The sequence below is a fragment of the Pholis gunnellus genome, assembly GCF_910591455.1.
Source record: "Pholis gunnellus genome assembly, chromosome: 4".
Taxonomy (NCBI): Eukaryota; Metazoa; Chordata; class Actinopteri; order Perciformes; family Pholidae; genus Pholis; species Pholis gunnellus.
In genome coordinates this window covers 2,101,069-2,121,555 of record NC_136530.1, presented here as the reverse complement: position 1 = coordinate 2,121,555, position 20,487 = coordinate 2,101,069, and the positions used below count along the sequence as shown (strand labels likewise).

The 20,487-nt window shown below is 44.3% G+C and overlaps 1 protein-coding gene across 1 annotated transcript in view; it reads left to right on the top strand.

Moving 5' to 3' along the window:
• scfd2 (sec1 family domain containing 2) overlaps positions 1-20,487 on the top strand; it is an 87,177-nt gene that overhangs the window by 62,086 nt on the left and 4,604 nt on the right. The window contains exons 6-7 of the mRNA XM_079157698.1: positions 12,611-12,756; positions 19,295-19,429. Of these exons, the coding sequence (XP_079013824.1) occupies positions 12,611-12,756; positions 19,295-19,429 (281 nt within the window). The remainder of the gene's footprint in view (positions 1-12,610; positions 12,757-19,294; positions 19,430-20,487) is intronic.

Below are 20,487 nucleotides of genomic sequence, written 5' to 3'. Positions count from 1 at the left end.
CCCCCCCCCCCCCCCCCCTTTAGACCTCTCCAACAGAGACTCCCTTTCTTCATTCATCGTCTCTCTGAAACATGTTTTGCAGGATGTTTTCTTCCTACATTTGGACGGATTATTATCGAGCTGCAGTCTATTTTTATGTGTGTTTGATTCATGCGTCTGCGTCGTCCATTACTCCTGCAGGAGCACAACGGGAGGGGCTTTGAAGGTGATGATTCTTCAGACTGAGAGAGATTTAAACTGCTGGGAGGGACCTCCTCCTCCTCCTCCTCCTCCATCTCCATCTTTGATTAATGCCTTGCTCCCCACGGTGAATGGCAGAGCCTTGAGGGGCCCCAGGTGAAGACCATGAAGACAGAGTGCTCTCCCGTTATCTTTATCTCACAGACGTTTGTCTTTAATACGACGATAGCGTGGGTCGTTTTAACCTGAAACCTGGCGGCAGCCTTGCACATGATGAATATGTGAATAACAGGCGAGCGCATCGGTGCTGATGGAGGGAGATGGATGTGAACGAGCGGTCCGAGCTGTGAAACTGAAGAGGATCAAAGTGTCAGCGAGTCATAAATAAACACCCCCAGAGAGACGACACTGATTCTAACAGCTCTGTGCATCGGGAAGACAAAAGGGGAATTCATTTTTTAAACGAGGGAGGTGGTTCATTGAACGTCTATTGGCTGGCTGTGTGTGTGTGTGTGTGTGTGTGTGTGTGTGTGTGTGTGTGTGTGTGTGTGTGTGTGTGTGTGTGTGTGTGTGTGTGTGTGTGTGTGTGTGTGTGTGTGTGTGTGTGTGTGTGTGTGTGTGTGTGTGTTTTGAATGCGATGTTGGAGTCCAGCGGCGCTATGAGCTTGTTTCCTCTGGGCCACATGTGCTCTCCGGTGCTGAGCCGACTCTCAGTGATGAGAAGTCCAGCTGCAGGTTTTCACCCTCGGGGAGGAAGTCCTTGTTGACTCATATTTGACCTTGTGTCTGACCTCCCTTCGGGCTCTTTGACCCCCCCGAAGACACTAAAGTGGCATTAAACTGTTGAGACACTCGACCGGTTGCCATCGCGTTGATTTTGATGTCACTGATACAGATTGTAACCGAGTTGTTTGCAGCACATGACTACAAGTTCAGACCAGGAGGCAACCTCAGGTTCTTTAAAGTGAAGTCAAAGCTTCATGTGTTAAAGCTGCATTCTCTCTAGTGTCCACCAGGGGGCGACTCCTCTGGTTGTATAGACGTCTATGAGAAAATGACTCTACTTCTCTCTTGATTTATTACCTCAGTAAACATTGTAAACATGAGTTTATGGTCTCAATCTCTAGTTGTTGGAATGCTGTTAAGCATGAAAAACAAACTCCATCACATGTGGAGGGCGGTGGATGAATGAAGGAGTCTCACAGCCTCTGGAGTCTGGTGGTTCAGCAGCTGATGCTCCTGCATCTCTTTCCAGACGGCAGCAGGTGAACAGGTTGTCTGGTGGGTTTTGTCTCTTAATGTCTTCTGAGACCTTCGCAGGCACCTCTTGTCACCAATATAACCGATGCTCAGTAGATGGGTACCAGTGATGTTCTGGGTGGTTTTAATCACCACCTGTAGAGCCCTTCAGCCGTGAACATCCCATGTTAGTTTGTAATGTTTCCAGTCAGGATGCTTTCTGTCGCTCCTCTGACCTTTGGCACAGGAATTTAGTGTTACGTTTCCTTCAGAAATAAAGCCGTTTATGAGCTTTTTCTTCACCAGGGTGGAGATGTGTGAGGACCACGTCAGGTCGTTCGTGATGCTGATTCACAGGAACTTAAAGCTGACTAACGTGCTCCTCCTCAGCTCCATTGATGCGTCTTCGCCTCCTGTTTTTGTCTAAAGTCAACAATTGGCTCCTTGGTTTTTAATCACTCACACAAATACGTTTTTCTCTTTTTCTGTCTCGAGCTGTCCTTTGGTTGAACTCATGATGAAGCTTTAAGATGATTAAAATGATGGTGCGGTTGATGGTTCGTTGAAGTGTTTCTGCTCGTGTTGGTGAGCTCTGGTGAGTCTTTGTAGAAGTGACTTTGTCGACCAGCTGTGAACTCTCGGTAGCAGAATCACAGAGCGTCTCTGATCTGTGACGGCTGCTTTTGTCATTCTCGGATCCTTCACCACACAGGTGGACGTCTGAATGACATGAACACGTCACAGAGTACAGCTGCTGTATTCCACAGCTGAACATCGTCTGCTGGTTTGGCTGCTTTTTGCTCCCAGCGACATGTTGTCCTCACTGGAGGACAGAGACGTGCAGTACCTGTGACCAGCAGAGGGCGCTCTGACAGCGGGAACACCTGCTACATCCAATAATAATATGAGATGAGAGATAAGGTAATACTTTGAGTCCCACAGCGGGGACGTTTACAGTGTGACAGCAAGAGGCTTCAGTAAGAAACTAAACAAGAGACGATAAATAAGTAAACACTGAAGATATAATAAAATAAATAAACTTTTAATAATATAATATATAAGTAAACACTGAAGATATAATAAAATAAATAAACTTTTAATTATATAATATATAAGTAAACACTGAAGATATAATAAAATAAATAAACTTTTAATTATATAATATATAAGTAAACACTGAAGATATAATAAAATAAGTCATTAACAATATAATAAAGATGTGAACTGTAAAATTATAATGAATAAATATACGGTAAAGAGACGATAAATAAATAAACAGTTAAGATTTAATAAATAAATAAACAGTAAAGATATAGTAAATAAATAAACGTTTAATTATATCATATATAAGTAAACACTAAAGATATAATTAAACATATAATAAATAAGAAAAAGTAAAGCTATAATACTTATATAAACTATAAAAACTAAAATATGACATCAAAATATATTTATAATATGAGTTCACATTATTGCAGCTATATATAGTAAATATATTGATGTTGCTCATAAATGAAGGAATAATAAATCAGTTGTTGTTGTTGTTGTGTTGAATGTGCAGTTTGACAGCAGCTGTGTCGTTCTACAATGATTGGTTCATAACAGACTAAGTTAAGTTTTATAATGTTTAATCTGCAGAAGGAAAAGTAGTTCTGCAGCTTTATAACACTTTTAATTAATTCAGCTGTAATCCGCCTGCAAAAAACCAGCAGCCAAGTCTGCTGCAGATGGGTCAGCGCGTGCACCGCCGCCGCTGTCCTGCAGGGGGCAGTGCAGCATCACTTTGGCGCACAGCGCGTCTCTGCCTCTCTCTGGCTTCCAGAGGGAGCTGGTGTGATTATCTCTCTCTGTCTGCAGCTGCTGACGCTTCGCCTCAGGAACCATCATGAATTGAGGGGTGATGAAAACTGTCCCGTACTGGTTACACACACACACACACACACACACACACACACACACATTCACACTTTGTGATGGAGTGTGCATCGTTTGAGTGCTGCATATTTTACCAAATTAAAACCACTCTCTCTGTCTGTCCTGGCTCAGTCATCACGGTGCTAATGACATTCTTACTGTTGGGTAACAACTGGGCCGGTTCAGTCGGGTTCAGGGTCTGACCTCCAGGAGGTGTTTCTGCTGGATCACATGTTATTTACTTTGGTGTTTTGGAGGACTTGAAGGATGTTGAAAAGCTGACGCCAAAGTAAAGTTATGCAGGAATGAGAGCAAGTTTTAGAAAGCGCTCCGCAGGAAGTGCTGCCAGGTTGTCATTGATATTACTGTTTCTGTCAGAACTAGAGAACGCTGCACGCGTGTTGGTGTGTTTTGGAGAAAATAACAAACGAATGTGCAAATTGCTTCAACTGTCAAAGAACCTGAAGGAAAAACAAAAAGGAGATCTGTGACGTCTTGGGAGGAAAACGTGTAAACATGTCACATTATTATTATTATGCTGACCTATACCTGCATAGTATCTTAATTACTCAATGACACGTGACTGAAAATTGTAATCATATTTTTAGTTTCGGCAATCAAAGGCTGATGTCTGGCGACCACTTTAAAAGTTAGTGTTGAGCATTTAATGAAGATTTAAAGCTACTCTCCTCTTCAGCTGCGACTCTTAAACCATTTTCTGATATGAACTACAGACAATGTGCAGAGAATCAGGTCTGCACCACGAGGCAACCTCCTGCTCTAAAGAGTGAACCGATGCATAAAGCTGCATTCTCTCTAGTGTCCACCAGGGGGCGACTCCTCTGGTTGTATAGAAGTCTATGAGAAAATGACTCTACTTCTCTCTTGATTTATTACCTCAGTAAACATTGTAAACATGAGTTTATGGTCTCAATCTCTAGTTTCAAGTCTTCTTCAATACAGCATGATGTTCATTTAGTAAATGATGGTCCATTTAGAGTCAAACAGACCATAAAGCAGGGGATGTTTTAGGGGCGGGGCTACACAGTGATTGACAGGTCTCTACCAGAGACGTATACGACGTCTCTACGTCACTCCTCCTCAGTCCAGATATGGTCACTTCCTGTTCACTGGTTGCAAAAATCAAGATGGCGACGGCCAAACCGCCGAAGTCGAGGCTTCAAAACATCAGTCCACAAACCAACTATGTCTACTTCTTATATAGAGTTTCTGGTCTGGACACATCTTTGTGTTCTTCAGCATGATGGAAACAATACGTGTCTGTATTCACACATTGGCTCAACCGAACGTTACACAAACTTTGAAGCCGGCTCGGGAGCCGTCGGGACATTTACGTTCTCACATTCAGCTCCTCTCTAACTCTCCGTCTCATACATACTAATGGAAACATGAGAAGTACATTTTGACTGAGCTTTACAGAAGGTTGACTATTTCATAGAATTTGTTTTGGGATCTAAAAGTGTTACCCAGATTTTATGAAAGATGTGGAACATTTTAAAGTTTGAATGGAGTTTCTAGTTGAACGTATGAATGAGTGGATAAGTTTTAATTCATTTTAATGAAGAATCTTTCCCGGAAAAAGTGGAATTTCCTTATTTATATTTTTGACTTATGACTTTCATCACTTTTCCAGCTCAGCTGCTTGTTTTTATTTATGCCCCAAATCAATTTAATGAATCGTATGATTAAAGTAATAACACATTCACACCCAATAACAGAATGAGATTCTTCTTCGTCTTCGTCTTCGTCTTCGTCTTCGTCTTCGTCTTCGTTATGTGATATTTTCATGGCCAGCCAGCGGCGAGATAAAATACCTTTTGGCTCCTCAAATGAAATGAAATCTCCTCGAATGTTCTCTGTTAATTAAAGCGCTCAGGTTTCACATTCGCAGGAAAAGCCAATGCGAAACACGCAAGATGCACACACACACACACACACACACACACACTGACATATTTCAATGCACACAGACACACAAAGAGAGAGAGGCCTTGAGATTGAATGAGCTGTGCTTCGTAGCGCCGGGCTCGTTCAGTTCAAGCAGTGAGTAGGTTGTCGAGTTCTAAATCCTGCAGAAATAAGCAGCTCGTGACACACTTAATGAACTCAGACACCCTAAGTACACGAGACCACATACGTATACCTTTCAGAGCTATAAGCTTTGAGGGCTTTAGCAGTGTGTTTTAGCTCCTTAACGACAAAAATATGTGTTTTCATGAGCGTCAGCGAAGTGCACGCTGTACATGCTTCAGGGTTTTGGCCAGAATTTACTGCGGTTAGATTATTTGCACGACATTTTTGTCGCATTGATACCAATTCAAGTATTTAAAAGAAGCTTTAGCAATAGTTAGCACTGTCTGCGCTGTTAGCACTGTTAGCGCTGTTAGCACTGTTAGCGCTGTTAGCACTGTTAGCTATGAGCCGCCGGCTGAGCCGTCACCATGTTGAGAGGCATCAACATGCTCTCAGTCTCAGATCTTGCTCCTTGGTCGTGCTGCAGTACATTTTTGTGATAGATTTGACAAAAGTAATGTCAAAGCATCTCCACTGAGTTTGCACACACACACACACACACACACACACACACACAGAGTGAGTGCAACATTTGTATGCATGACCTGAAGTGTCTCCATTGAATCCGAAGGCGTGTGGATAAACACCTGGTGTTCCTCTGGGATGCAGTTATGTAACCATTATTAAAAAAATGACACACTGTTCATCCAGTCAGCCCAACATAACACACACACACACACACACACACTATTATCCCCCCCCGCCCCCCTTGTGAAGGAGGGGACTCATGTTGCATTGCGTGCAGAGTTGTAATTTTGTGTTCGTCTGGAGTCGCTGGCATTCTCTGCACCTCGCCAGATCTCACTGATTTTACCTCGAAAAACCACACTAACCACCGGAATTATGACACACACACACACACACACACACATTAATACAGATACACACAGCACTGTAATTACACAGGATCAAAGGTAAATCCAGAGAGTCTGGTAGTCGAGCTAATAGCAGACGACAGCGAGGTGAAACTCAGATCATGAGGAACGATATCAAAGACCGGTTCAGCATCAGGATGTGAACCTTTTTCTCTCTCAACGCTGAGACCGTGAATCAGCCGCGGGCCAAACTACGGCCCGCGGGCCGACCGGGGTCCGCCGCCTGTTTTTTTAAATGGCCCCCAGTGACCAGTATGTACACAACACATCCTAGTTTTAACACGAGAAACCAATCATTTACCTTTTACATCTTTAAATTAGACAGATTAACATCTGTTTATCTGCATTATCATGAACAGAGACCAATATTTGGCTATTTCTGTCTGTTTCAACTTTATTTGTTTACAGATTTACACATCAAAAATAGTCTTGAATCAATTTAAATGACATTTTCTGTGGCACAAGTTCTTTTCTGGTCTAGAAACACAGATTTTCGAGTGTAACTGGTTGAAAACTACACATTTATTTACTATCGTTTGGTCTTTGACTCCTTTATATATATATTCTGTAAGTGGCCCACAATCAAAGAAGTGTGGCCACCCAACCAGGCGCCTTTTTGACTGTGTGTGTGTGTGTGTGTGTGTATGTGTGTGTGTGTGTGTGTGTGTGAGCCAACCACCAAAACACTGTTACCCAAATGAGATAATTAGCAGTTGCCAGTCTCTAATTGAGCAGATCATTGCCCTGTGATTCAAACCACCGTCCCACCTTCATCTCTCTTTCTACACACACACACACACACACACACACACACACACACACACACACACACAGAGCTCCCTCATCCAAGTATATCACCACACACGTGCGCTCTCACTCCTCTTAGTCATTTATTAGACCCACGCACACGGGCAGAAACTCCCTTTGGCTGCTGGCGAGGTGTCTCCCCCCTCGGTGGGTGAGTCCTACACGCCTGCTGCTGTTTGATCTCCTCGTGCATGTTTAGCAGACCGACCCGACACCCGACGGCCTCGCTGCCGGACCGGCGTGCAGCCGACGTCGTCTCCGTCCGCTAACACGACCACCCGGCTGACTTCTACGCGCAGTTAGAACGTCAGCGTGACGTGAGCGGGAGGCCACGCCCTCCTCACCATGTGATTAGTCACATCCACTGTGAACTCCTGCAGCGGGGAAGGCCTGCGATGTGTGTGTGTGTGTGTGTGTGTGTGTGTGTGTGTGTGTGTGTGTGTGTCAGTATGAGGAGCTTTGCTCTGCACTTCCTAAAGAGTCCGTGGAGCAGCCGGATTACCAGGTCTTGTGTTTTCTCTCAAGCGGGTCCACTCTGGAGAGGATTAAGGCTTAAACGCCGGAATTTGACTCGACCAGTCGGACTTTGTCGCTGCTGGTCGCATGAGGTGGTCACGGTTCACGTTAGATCAGGTTTAAGCAGTAAAGATCTTCATGTACATTCGTCCCAGTCATGGACGGATTAGGAGACAACGGGCTCCTGGGGACAGACATGTAAAGGGCCCCAGCTTCACAGAGACGTACTGTATTTATGGTCGTTTTGTGTCACTTTCTACTCGTTTTGCATCTTTTCTTTGTCCTTTTGCGGCTCTTCTTGGTCGTTCTGCATCTCTTTTTTGTCATTTTACATCTCCTTGTAATTATTTTGCGTCTCTTTTTGGTTGCTTTAAGTCTCTTTTTGGTCGTTTTGCATCTCTTTGTGTCATCCCAACACGAGGCTCCGGTAGGCCCGTTCAGAAACCCATCAATGGTTCCAGTTCACGGTGTCGGCGAGGCAGATTGTTCAGGGATGCTACTGCAGAGCAAACGTCCTCCTGAAGCGTTCCGTGTGTTTTACAGATGATTTGACGTCCGTGCTTTGAGCTAGAGATGCTCGTGAGGGAGGAATTTAAATGAACGAGGGGCTCACGTTGAAATCAGGTGTCACCGATCACCATATATGAGCACGTTTCCTCAGTGGAGCGGCTTCATGTCGCTCTGACAGCATCACCAGGAAGTGACTTCCTTCTGACCTAGAGGTGACATGGTTGCCGTGGTGACAGCTTGCATCATGTAAAGTAAAAGAGAAAGAAACATCACTTCCTGTCTTCTTTCATCCCACAGAGGTACAGGAGCACAGATTCACTCCACAGCATTCCACATCCTGATATGAATCTCTCTCTCTCTCTCTCTCTCTCTCTCTCTCTCTCTCTCTCTCTCTCTCTCTCTCTCTCTCTCTCTCTCTCTCTCTCTCTCTCTCTCTCTCTCTCTCTCTCTCTCTCTCTCTCTCTCTCTCTCTCTCTCTCTCATTCTCTCTCTCTAAGCAGCCTTGTTGTCTACATTCCGCTGATGCGGAGCGATTAGTTGTGATTGTGGCGTCATTAAAGATGATGAATTCTGGAGGGTTGTTGAGGAAACGGAGCGACTTCTTTTAATTTAATGTTCCTTTATCTCCTGTAAGTCGGAGGTATTGGACTCAAATGATTTCTTCCTCCCACGTTAACATTTACTGACATGGTGTGTCCGGCCTCTGTCTGCTGAAGCTTCTGTGTTTATATATATATATATATATATCAACATATCTCACAACTAAAGGACTTACCGTGAACATTAGCGCTGTCCTCTACTTTAAGTTAAATAGTTCCCACCAAACGCACCACTAACGTGTGTTTAAACTCATGCAAAGCATCATGAGGCGTTATTATTATTAATATTATTATTATTATTTATATCCTGTAAGCAATTTGAATCTGCTGCAAAATATTAACTCAACAGTAGTTCTTTAATATCTCCTGTTTTTAGGGCATTTATAAACTGATTGTCCGTCTTTAATATAAAACATAATAATAGTAAAAATCATGCTCGACGAGCATAAACCCGTCTTTGTTCTTTAAAAGGCAGAAACACTGAATCCACGTCCTGCTCACATCTACGTCGTCTTCTTTACTTTATTCTAAAATATTTGAAGTCGTCACGTGACGTGTGAACAGAACTCGTCTCGGGTCATTTGAGTTTGTGCGTAACTCGTGCAGCATGATTAAAAAGTGACGAGTCACCACATTACACTCAAACTGACTGTGATGTCACTTCCAGTGTGCACACGCAGCTTCTAAAGGGCAACACAGCGTCTGGATCTTCGTCTTTTGATTGCATCACTTCCCTCTCGTCCTGTTGAATGTGATTAAACCTCGTCGTCACTGAGACGTTCCGCGGTGCCTCTCTGGTTGGCGGGTCCCACTCATGCTCACCTCCGGCTTTGTTGGATCTAATTAAGAAAAACCCTTCAATCAAACACTTCCTGTCTGGACTCCTATTGGTCTCTGCATCACGATCAAACTACATTCTCTCTCTCTCTAATCTCTCCTTAAGTCTTTTGTGTAAACCAGTTGTTTCCAGCTGAACTGAGCTGTTTCGGGAAGGTGACGTACGCGGCGGTGCACTTACTCATCATTTCCCATAACTTTCTCAGAAGCTGTAATCATTTAAAGACAAGAAATCATGCTGGAAGACAGTCAGGGTGGCATTTAAATAAGAATTTATTATGCACTTCATCTGAAGTGTGTGTGTGTGTTGTAAAAAGAGGGGGGGGGGGGGGCGTCGCGTGAGATGAATTCAGACGCAGGTGTTCAGCCTCACAGCACCTGGTCCTGCTCGGTAGATTAGCGGTACCACGATCAACATCGGTGGAGATCCTTGGATGTGTGGGGGGGGGGGCACTGTGTGCTTTGGCAACAAGTCGCACCTCCTCCCTCTAACCCCGAAAACTCCTAAAACGTATCCAAAGTGCTCCCACGCCACAAATAAGTCAAATCTAGGTTTACTGCCACATCGTGGAACTCCGTTTACAGCGTGTTGTCTGTCAGCGTCGTCTCGTGTCTCTGATGGTGTAAACGCTCAGCGATCAGTCGTAGTTTTGTTTTGTAAAGATGCCTTTCTCCTCTGCAGGTGTCTATAGAAAGATAAGACCCACATCTGAGTCTTCACGCTCCGCTCCGTCAGAGAGTTTACCTTCAAACCTTCAGGTTCAGACGCTTCACATTCCCCGAGAGGGCGACTTCAAAGCCTCGCCGTGCTAGAAATGATGTCGTCTGTGGGAAGGAAAGGGAACGCGAATATCAGAGATTAAAGCCTCGACACAGTCGAGCTGTTCGGTCTACGTTATCTAACCGTGCTGACATTGATGTATTGCTCACCGTAAATAAGGTGCCAAATACAATGAAGCAGTCGTCTGGCAGGTCAGATTTTAGTGACACAGCTTCCCTCACATGCAGAGAGAAGAAGAGGACGGAGTCATGTTGTTGTTTTTGCAGCCAGTGAACAGGAAGTGACGTAGAGATGCCGTATACGTCTCTGGTATATATATATATATGAGTCTGTGTGTGCTTTCATTCCTCAGTAGAGCTGCATGGTATGTGAGGTCATACGTTGGTTATATAATGTTGAAGTGAGAGATTTAAATGAGTTTCTGGGGTTTGGCGGTAGCCCCGCGGTGGCAGGAGTCACGCAAAGCCATTTAAATCTCGACTAATCAATCAACGTTGGAGTGCCTGGTAATTCTGTCTGAGAGCGAGGCTGAGTCACTCACAGACTCACGTGTCCTCATTTGTCAGTATGTTCTACAGTATATTCCTGTATTTAGTTTGTTTTAAGTCATTTTTGCTTTAAAGCAGTGATGCCTTCGCTCTACAGACTCTTTTACAGCTGAAATATGCGCGTGCATGTCCGATATTCCAACAGCGGAGTCCAGTTCTGCAGAACTCAGACTGGATCACGACGGATTCAGAGCAGCAGGGGTTCCAGTTTGACGAGTGACCGTGTTAACTGGTGACCTCGTGCCGAATGCGTCCGTGGTTGGCGTAGATAATAAACACAGATGAGTGTGTATTTAAAATGGAGGACGTCTACATGTTCTGTTAAAATGTTACTAATAGTTTAGCTTAGCGTTGTTGCTAATAGACTAAACTAGTAGATAGATGAAGAGACGGCCCGCTGTTGGGCTTACTTTCTGTAACTAGCATGACAGCATGCTGGACTTCCTCCAGAAACAGTGTGTGGATGAAGCATTAAGTTGTTACATTTTATTAATTAGCTAGCTACCTTGCTAATTCCACCACGCTTTATGCTACGCTGGTTATAGACAACGAGCCCAACAGTATACGGCCCACTGGCTCACTAGCCAGCACTGGAGACCGGCTAACTAGCCCTCCGTCATGTCCGGAGCTCCCGTCTTCCCTTTCTTTGGTGAAGCATCAGTCAGCGGTGGAGGGGTCGGCTCAGATGGTCCCATCGGTTAATGTGAACTTTCTGTGAACCTTCGTATTTTCTAAAGCCATTATTAAAAAAACAACATTAAAACAAAACTGACTTGCCAACGTGTTTCGTGCTTCCACCTACCAATACAAATACAATATATTATTATTATTATTATTAACAGAAAGTATGAAAGATATCACGACGTGGACAGAGGCCTGAGAGGACGAAGCCATGAAGTGGTTTTATCTTCTTTTTGTGGGGTCTTAAAGTCTGTCATGGCTTTATGGAACTATTCCACATAGAGAATGTTTTAAAACACACAACATCTTACGTAAGTGTTCTGATGTGCCGGCCTGGTGGAGGAGTCACCGGTGTCCTTCATTGTGAGCCGCTCAGAGTCCGCTTCCTGGGTTTGCTTTTCTATCTTGCGCGACAGCGCTGACCTTCTTGTTTAACAGAAGGCGGCTGCATTCCTGAGCAGCTCCGGGGGGAAGTGCAGGTGCCAGTCGACCTACTTTGCCAACGTCTCCGCCGTCCTCTTGTCTTCTCTTCACGGTCTCTCCGTCCTCTCGCTTTCTCCTCCGTTCACTTTCACATTCTTCTGCTCTTGTTCCCTCCACCCCCCTCACCCCCCCCTCCTCCGCAGAGCTTTCTCCCCTTTTATCTCATGCTCTGTCATTTGGGGGTTTATTTCACAGCAGGTCTTTGCTTCCCTACGCACTTCTTTAGAAACGGAGGGAACATTAGCTTTTGATTAGACAGCGTGCACTTTCTGCTGGTATAAAGGAGCTCTTGTCCTCTCGCTGCCATGCGTTTACCTTGATAATTGGTTTCAGCGCACACCCAGCTGAGAAAATTACCCCCAAAAAAAGACGTTACATGTTTACAGGCCAATTTGTTTTTGCAGATACAAATGTTTTCTTGCATGTGCAGCTTTCCTCTCAGAAACGTGGGATGTTTCTGATTTTATGTAACTCTTTTGTGCAACCTGTGAGCTATCTTCCTCTGTTACATCACACTTAGTACGAGTGTGTGTTTTGTGTCGTCAGGTTGTGCGAACCCCGAGGAGCTGACCACGGAGCGAGCCCATTCCGCTGTGGGCGAGATGTTCAAAACCCTCCGAGGTCTGAGCCACACCAGAGACCACCTGAAGCAGCTGCGCTCCGTCTACACGGCCAGTGACGGAGTTCACCAGGTCTGAGACGCACAAACACACACACACACACACACACCGTGTGTTGCAAGGTTGTTCACTTCTAGTGGACGAATCTAACGCATCACGACTGTCCCAAGCACGTCGAATGCGAACCATCGCAGCTCGAACAACATGTTTATATTCCCCCCCAGCACACCTAAAGGCCGGGACACATCAGGGTGTGTTTTTTTTTACTGTTTTCGTCAGTGCTTACCAGGCAGCAACCTACGGTTTTGCCGAGTCGAAGCCAATCCGGAAGTGTCTTGCATTCTCTCTAGTGTCCACCAGGGGGCGACTCCTCTGGTTGTATAGAAGTCTATGAGAAAATGACTCTACTTCTCTCTTGATTTATTCCCTCAGTAAACATTGTAAACATGAGTTTATGGTCTCAATCTCTAGTTTCAAGTCTTCTTCAATACAGCATGATGTTCATTTAGTAAATGATGGTCCATTTAGAGTCAAACAGACCATAAAGCAGGGGATGCTTTAGGGGCGGGGCTACAGGGTGATTGACAGGTCTCTACCAGAGACGTATACGGCGTCTCTACGTCACTCCTCCTCAGTCCAGATATGGTCACTTCCTGTTCATTGGTTGCAAAAAACAACAACATGGCGACGGCCGTAATCCAAAATGGCGACGGCAAAATCGCCAAACTCGAGGCTACAGACGTCAGTCCACAAACCAACGAGTACGTCCACTTCTTATATACAGTCTATGGTGCTTACATGGTTCATTCGTTGCCCCCCCCCCCCCCCCCCCCTATATATGTAGATATCATTGTTCCTGACACACAGCTGGTTTCCCACCGGTCTTATTTGCCTGTTTTTTTTTGTTACTGTGGCGATAACTCTGCAAAGACTCAGCAGAGCACCTGTGTCCTTGGTTGCCTTTGTCCGTCTCCAGCTTGCGTCACACAGCTCGTACAGATCGCTGAGAGTCTGTTTCTCAGAGCTTATGTAACTCTGAAGATCACCGTGTGTCTGCGGTGGCTCTTACCTTTTCTTCAGGACTGTCGACCACAGAGAATTATGGGTCAGCGACATAAAGGTTAGTCGATGAAAGTTCAAGACACTGTTTTGTTCTTTGGAGATCCTCGTTATTTACTTACGTGGACATGAAAATACCAAACACACAAAAGCTTTGCAGCAGCAGATACATCTCAGTTCTTCTCTCTTTACATTACGTTGATTGAGGCTTTTATTTTTCCAGCTCTTACGTGAGCAAATTGTCCAATTACAAAGCCGGTTGCAGCTCTAGAGCTCAGCAGGACAGTGAGATGACAATGTTTGAGATGTAATGAGAAACTGTCATCCATGAGGATGGAGTTAGAGTTCGATAAGAAGATTGATGCCACTCTGCAGAAAGAGGAGAGTGGCATCAATCTTCTCATGTCAAACTATTCCTTTAACTCTGTTGAGATCCTAACAGCAGCCCGAGTACATCAACGTTTCTATGCAGCCTCAGAAGGAAAAGTATAATCTGAGTGGTGTTTCTCTCAAATCGTCAAAACGTTGTAATGTCACCGGTCTTTGCAGCAACATTCTCCTAAAGTTTCTGTGTGGAGGAAATAAATCAGAGAAGTCACCTCCAGATGCACCAAATGTTGTTAATGCTGAATGAAGAATCACACGTGATCATAAATCAGAAGGGCGTGGCCTATTGTTTGTTATTATCATAGGTAACGCCCCCTAAACACTTTATGAAGACCGCTGTTGTGTACAAATACTACCACCAAAAAAAAAAAGGCTGGAAGAAGAAGAAGTTCAGTGAAATCGAGGTTCTGTTAAATAACCGTAAACAAATGTTATTTTACAGAGCGTCAGTGCTAATTTGTCAACAGGTTCCACGAAATTGTATCAGGTTAATTAAAAGCAAAATGATTAAGTTAAGTTAATGATTTTGTGTTGCAACACAATGAATTTGACTAAACTTCTGATCAACAAGAGATATTTAAGCTTAACCAAGATTCTAGTACGTCAACAGGTTCCACACAAAGTAATTCGTTAAACTCAACATATTTTGTGTTTCCTTTATTCACCTTACCTTGGTGAGAGCGCTCTCAACCACTCGTAACGTTTCCTCTCACCTAAGAGAAGAAAAACATTGATGTATCCCAAAAATCAATGGGTACGAACACAAATGGAGCAAATTAGCTCTCATATCGCTTCCTGTGTAAGGCCTAATGTGTGTGTGTGTGTGTGTGTGTGTGTGTGTGTGTGTGTGTGTGTGTGTGTGTGTGTGTGTGTGTGTGTGTGTGTGTGTGTGTGTGTGTGTGTGTGTGTGTGTGTGTGAGTAGCATTGTGTCTCTGTTGGGAGGGGGACAGAACTGTCTGTCCTTGTTCCTCCTGTGTTATGAATATAATTTAGTATAAAAGGAGAACAGCGTGACATCTGCCAGCTTACTGTCTGTTCTTGAGAAAACCCCAGAAATCCATCAGCCCCTCTCAGCGCGCATGAAGCCAATACCGGTGGGTCAAGATGTCTTCCTCTCGTTAAAGATCTCCTTGAAGTGCGGCGCTCTGCTCCCCTGGGTCCAGACTGAAGTGAGAGGTTTCGACAGAACCTTTTACTTTTGTCTCTCAAAGCCTGAAACAAGACTCTGCAAAGCATTTTTGTCTCAATACCATTGATTATCTTTAATAAGTAATCATTTACCGTTCATTTAAAGTAATTGACATTACTCCAATTTATTCCACTCATAATTAATCAGATTAGCAGACAGCAGCAATACAATTAGTGAGGGCTGTTTGCAATATTATTATCAAAGCTGAGAGTTATGAAGAACTGCTACAAAACAAATATAATAGATGAAGGAAAGATCTTGGTACGGTAGATGCAAAGAAAAAAATGGAAGGAATGTTTACAACTCACATTTAAAATGACCACAAATGTAATTCAGTATAAATTAATATCAAGAAAATACTAAAGTAGACACATATTTCATAAGTTTGACACCAGCTTCTTAGATAAATGTTGAAACTGTGGCACTCAGAGTGACTCCCCCATACTTGCCTTTTGGTGCAGTGATAAAGTACAAAGAAGACGTTTTGAAGCCTCAAGTTCAGCGATTTGGCCGTCGCCATCTTGTTTTTTTGCAACCAGTGAACAGGAAGTGAGCATATCTGGACTGAGGAGGAGTGACGTAGAGACGCCGTATACGTCTCTGGTAGAGACCTGTCAATCACTGTGTAGCCCCGCCCCTAAAGCATCCCCTGCTTTATGGTCTGTTTGACTCTAAATGGACCATCATTTACTAAATGAACATCATGCTGTATTGAAGAAGACTTGAAACTAGAGATTGAGACCATAAACTCATGTTTACAATGTTTACTGAGGTAATAAATCAAGAGAGAAGTAGAGTCATTTTCACATAGACTTCTATACAACCAGAGGAGTCGCCCCCTGGTGGACACTAGAGAGAATGCAGCTTTAACACGTGAAGCTTTGGCTTCACTTTAAAGAACCGGAGGTTGACGCCTTGGAGAACAGTGAAAAATGGATTTAAAAAACCTGCAATTGCAAAGTAAACTTTTCACCACCGATTTGTCTCTTTAAAAATATTGAGAAAAATAAGACGCCAAACCAAAGATATACAAAAAATAGCTCATATTGCAAAACTGGAAAAATAAGAAAGCACCTACCCTCCAATGATGGCAAAACCTTCATGAAATATTCCCAGTATTGAGTATTGAAAGGACGATATCGGAGGACATTATGTAAATGTTTTTGTGGGAGAGGATGTAACCGGGCTGAGCAATTCAAACTGCAGAATTCGATATAGAAAAAAGAGACGACAGCAAATGTGTTTAGAACTGTAGACATCACAGTTTCCCCAATTTATTCCAGTCATCGTTAATCAGACCAGCAGCACTCGATTGTCTTTTGCTGTCGCATGTAAACTCGCTGCAGCTCTGCAGGATCGTTTGCACATTTCCTGAGCTTGTGTCCTGCTGAGAGAGAAACTGTAGAACTTCCTGGAAACACATCGATGACGGCAGAGTGACGCAGCTGCAACAGCTGGAGTCTGAAGCAGCTCCATTGACCTCGGCGGGGGGGGGGGGCTATGATTGCTGGGCTCGTCTGATAAACACTTAACGATGTCAGAGAATTCACACTATTAAATCTTGTGAGGATCAGGAATGAGACGAGAGGAGAGTTCCATTCAAGAACTGTAGTGACAAGAAAATGATTCATCGTCCACGTCGACGCTGACGGATCGATCCACACGGAGGAGCGAACACACGTATGACCAACGATCAAAGGGAACCTGGTGAACCTGCATGATGTCATCTGGTTTCACCAGAATCCGACCCGGTGGCTCCGATGACGAGCTTCAAGAATAACTCTATAGAAACAGACCATCTTCTCTCTGATGGTCTCTTCACTGATGGAGGTCTGATAGAGGATCAGGACTACACTGAGACTGGTTCAGGACCAGTACGCACGCTGGATAGAATGTAGCTCTGTGTTGTTGTTTATCGAGCTTTAGATGAGATGCAGAGCACAACGTCATCATAACTCTGACCACATTACCTTCAAAGACATTCCAGCCTGTTCTGTTCTCTCCTCGCCGTGTTGTTTTGGGACATCAACATGTTCATCCACCTGTGTGTGTGTGTGTGTGTGTGTGTGTGTGTGTGCGTGTGTGTGTGTGTGTGGGTGCGTACAGACAAATAAGCTCTGACATTATCATATGACTAATTCTAATATTGTTTTCATCGTGTGGGTGTCTGATTGCTTTTAGCTTTTTTTGGGGATAGCGGATGAAGAGGGTGTGTGTGCGTGACTGTGGGCTGGACTGGTGATGTTTACGGCTGTGTGTGTGTGTGTGTGTGTGTGTGTGTGTGTGTGTGTGTGTGTGTGTGCGTGTGCGTGTGCGTGTGCGTGTTATTTAACCCGAGGTGAATCATTTGTTTACTCCCGGCTCAGGCTGACCCGTTGCATTAACGTGATGTCGGTAGAAGCAAATGTCAGTTTATATAACTCCCGATGTTAAAACAACGTGGACTGCAGGATTTCCTCAGACCTGATCCGGCTGCTCCTCGGGGGACTGGAGGAGGAGGAGGAGGAGAGGATGATAGATGCTGGTTCTCCAGATGGAGGTGTGAGGAGGCCATGTGGGCAGGAACACCTGGATGCTTTAGCGTTTGGACAACATAGTGTGTAGGTGTGTGTGTGTGTGTAGTGCTTGAGCGTCCAGATGTTCCTCTCGCAAGAGAAAGTTTTTGTTCCACAACTCGCTCACATTCTGGCGTGCAGCCCAGACGTTGTCACCGAACTCCTGTACTGGAAGGTATTCTTTTCTATTTTAAGACTTCTGCTATTCGGAGCAGTTTAAATAAAGCTCTGCCAAGTTCTTTTTTTTTTTATCACAGTCTTTATTGTTCTCCGAGACAGCAGACTTCACTCCCATGGAGGGAAGAAGAATGCCTGGAATTCTTGGCCCGGCCAGCTGAGAGGCCTATAAATGGTTCATTCTGTTCCCGGGGAGAGCCGGGCATCACGGATCACCTTTTAGGAATATCAGAAGCCTCTCTCCTCCTGAACGGCATCTTCAGACTGAGACCACCGAGGTGGACCGCAGAACAAGTGGCAATCAAACTGTGTAGCTCCTCCCCCTTTTCTCCGGGAAGAACAGCCCAAACACAGAACATCCTGAGCAATGCTGCTTATTTCAATATCAGGCACAATATTACATTTCTGTTATAGTTTCTATCAGGCACTGGTGCTAATGTTCCCTGCTTTCACACATTTTTACTCTTGTTTTTAATCCTTTTTTGTGCAAATATACTTAGTTTTTACTCCATTTACCTCTATTCTGCACTGGTGTATTATTTCTTAAACACTTAATAACTTTAAATATTTAGCTGGTGAAAGCCTCATAACTATGGAGGAGTGAGCCAGGTGCTGTTGACTGTTTTTTCGTAGCGGCGGGTTAGTGTCGTGTGACGGAGTCGATATGTTTGTGCTCACTGGGAAAAAAGCTGCGACTGTTTTGTGTCGGCGCTCTGAGCTTTCGTGAGAAACGAGCTGAAGAATGTCTGACCTTCAGCGATCAGATGTGTTTTTTTTATTCTTTATCGTGAGCAAAAAACACGAGTCTGCAGCCGCGCTAGCAGCTAAAGTACAGCTTTGAGCTAAATGCTAACAAGCTCACAGTGAATATTCAGACTCAATGTTTAACACGAAGCAAGAAAACCCTTCCTGCCAATGATCTAGAGATATATTTACATGTCTGGCTGTCGTGAAGTGTGACTGGTGGTTTGGATAGTTTTCTTGGTTTGAGCTGTTTTTAACGGAGCAGCAGGTGTTGATTCTTGATGTGATTTGAAGCCTCTTAACACTCACTCATTACAGACCAAAGTGCCTCCAGCAGTGCAGTCACGTAACGATCGACCGGAGCCGTTTATATTCTCACACCCACGACCTGACAGGAGGGTCACATTCATCACATCCAGACTGTTTACTGACGAATATCACGCTTCTGTAATTAGGAACATATGTTTAGAAACGCTGTGTTGTTGTTTTTTTGTGCAGGCCACCTATCGTCCTTTCCTGCGGCAGATCCTGGAGGAAGTCTTCCACCCCGACAGACCCGAGTGTCCCGACATCGAGCACACGTCCGGAGGCCTCACCGACCTGCTGAAGACCGGCTTCAGCATGTTCATGAAGGTCAGACGTCTGGAGCTCACGCTTTGTATGTAGCGAGGTCACCTCTGTCCACATCCTGCCACCGGGGATTGAACTTGACCCGATTTGACACTTTGCTGAGTGAGCGTCTCACGTCGGGTGTTTTATAATAGTGGTCCAATTAAAAGCATGAAAAGCAGCACCGGCAACCAGCACTGGTTTTACACAAATTAAGAAAGTTGGCTCACGAACCTCCAACTCAGACAAACTAAATCTATAAACCTTTAAAACTTGGAGCGTTCTGTAGGAGCACAACCTTCATGCTATAAAACAACCCAATAAAGCGTCTGTTTGCAGACTGTGCTCCGTTAGCATTAAACCCACCGGACCCCCGTCAGTCTGGACTCTGCACCCAGAGAGAGAGAGAGCTCGTGCACTTCAACCTGTTTAACCCGTCGTCTCAAACTCTCCGTATGTGTGAGTTTGTGTCTCAAATATCCATCATGACAATGGAACAACGTGAGTTGTCTGGAGAGAAAGCAGAATATTTAGTTCAAGACCCGAGCGGGTAAATAAACTGTCGTCAATCAACCGGACGTGTCTCATTCATGGAGCACTTTTTGTGTCCACAGCGGCTGTTACTGCAGGACGGTGGCAGCCGCTCAGTCAGTGTGTACTTGGCTCTGCCGAGGTGCCCTTGAGCAAGGCACAAACTGCGTACCGAGCGCTTCATAGGATGGGTTCAGGCTGAATCTCACTGTGTGACGGTTGGCTTTGATAAATAAATTGGATCGTATCACTGATCACATCAGCACCACAGGAAGCAGGAGAGATCTCTGATCCATCGTTGGTCCATATTCACAGACACTGATCCCTTTGATTACCTTTTACTTTGTTTTAGTCATTTATTGTTTTTTTTTCTTCATAAAAACACAATTCAAATGATAAAGAAATGAAAGATTTTACTTTTATGTATTAAAACAAATCTAGTCATTATTATTTCAGTATAATAATGTGTTTAGAGCTCGTGTTAGGAAGTCAAACAGCTCATAATTCATCTCTAATATCTATTTTATATTCATGTGAAAACATCTTCACAC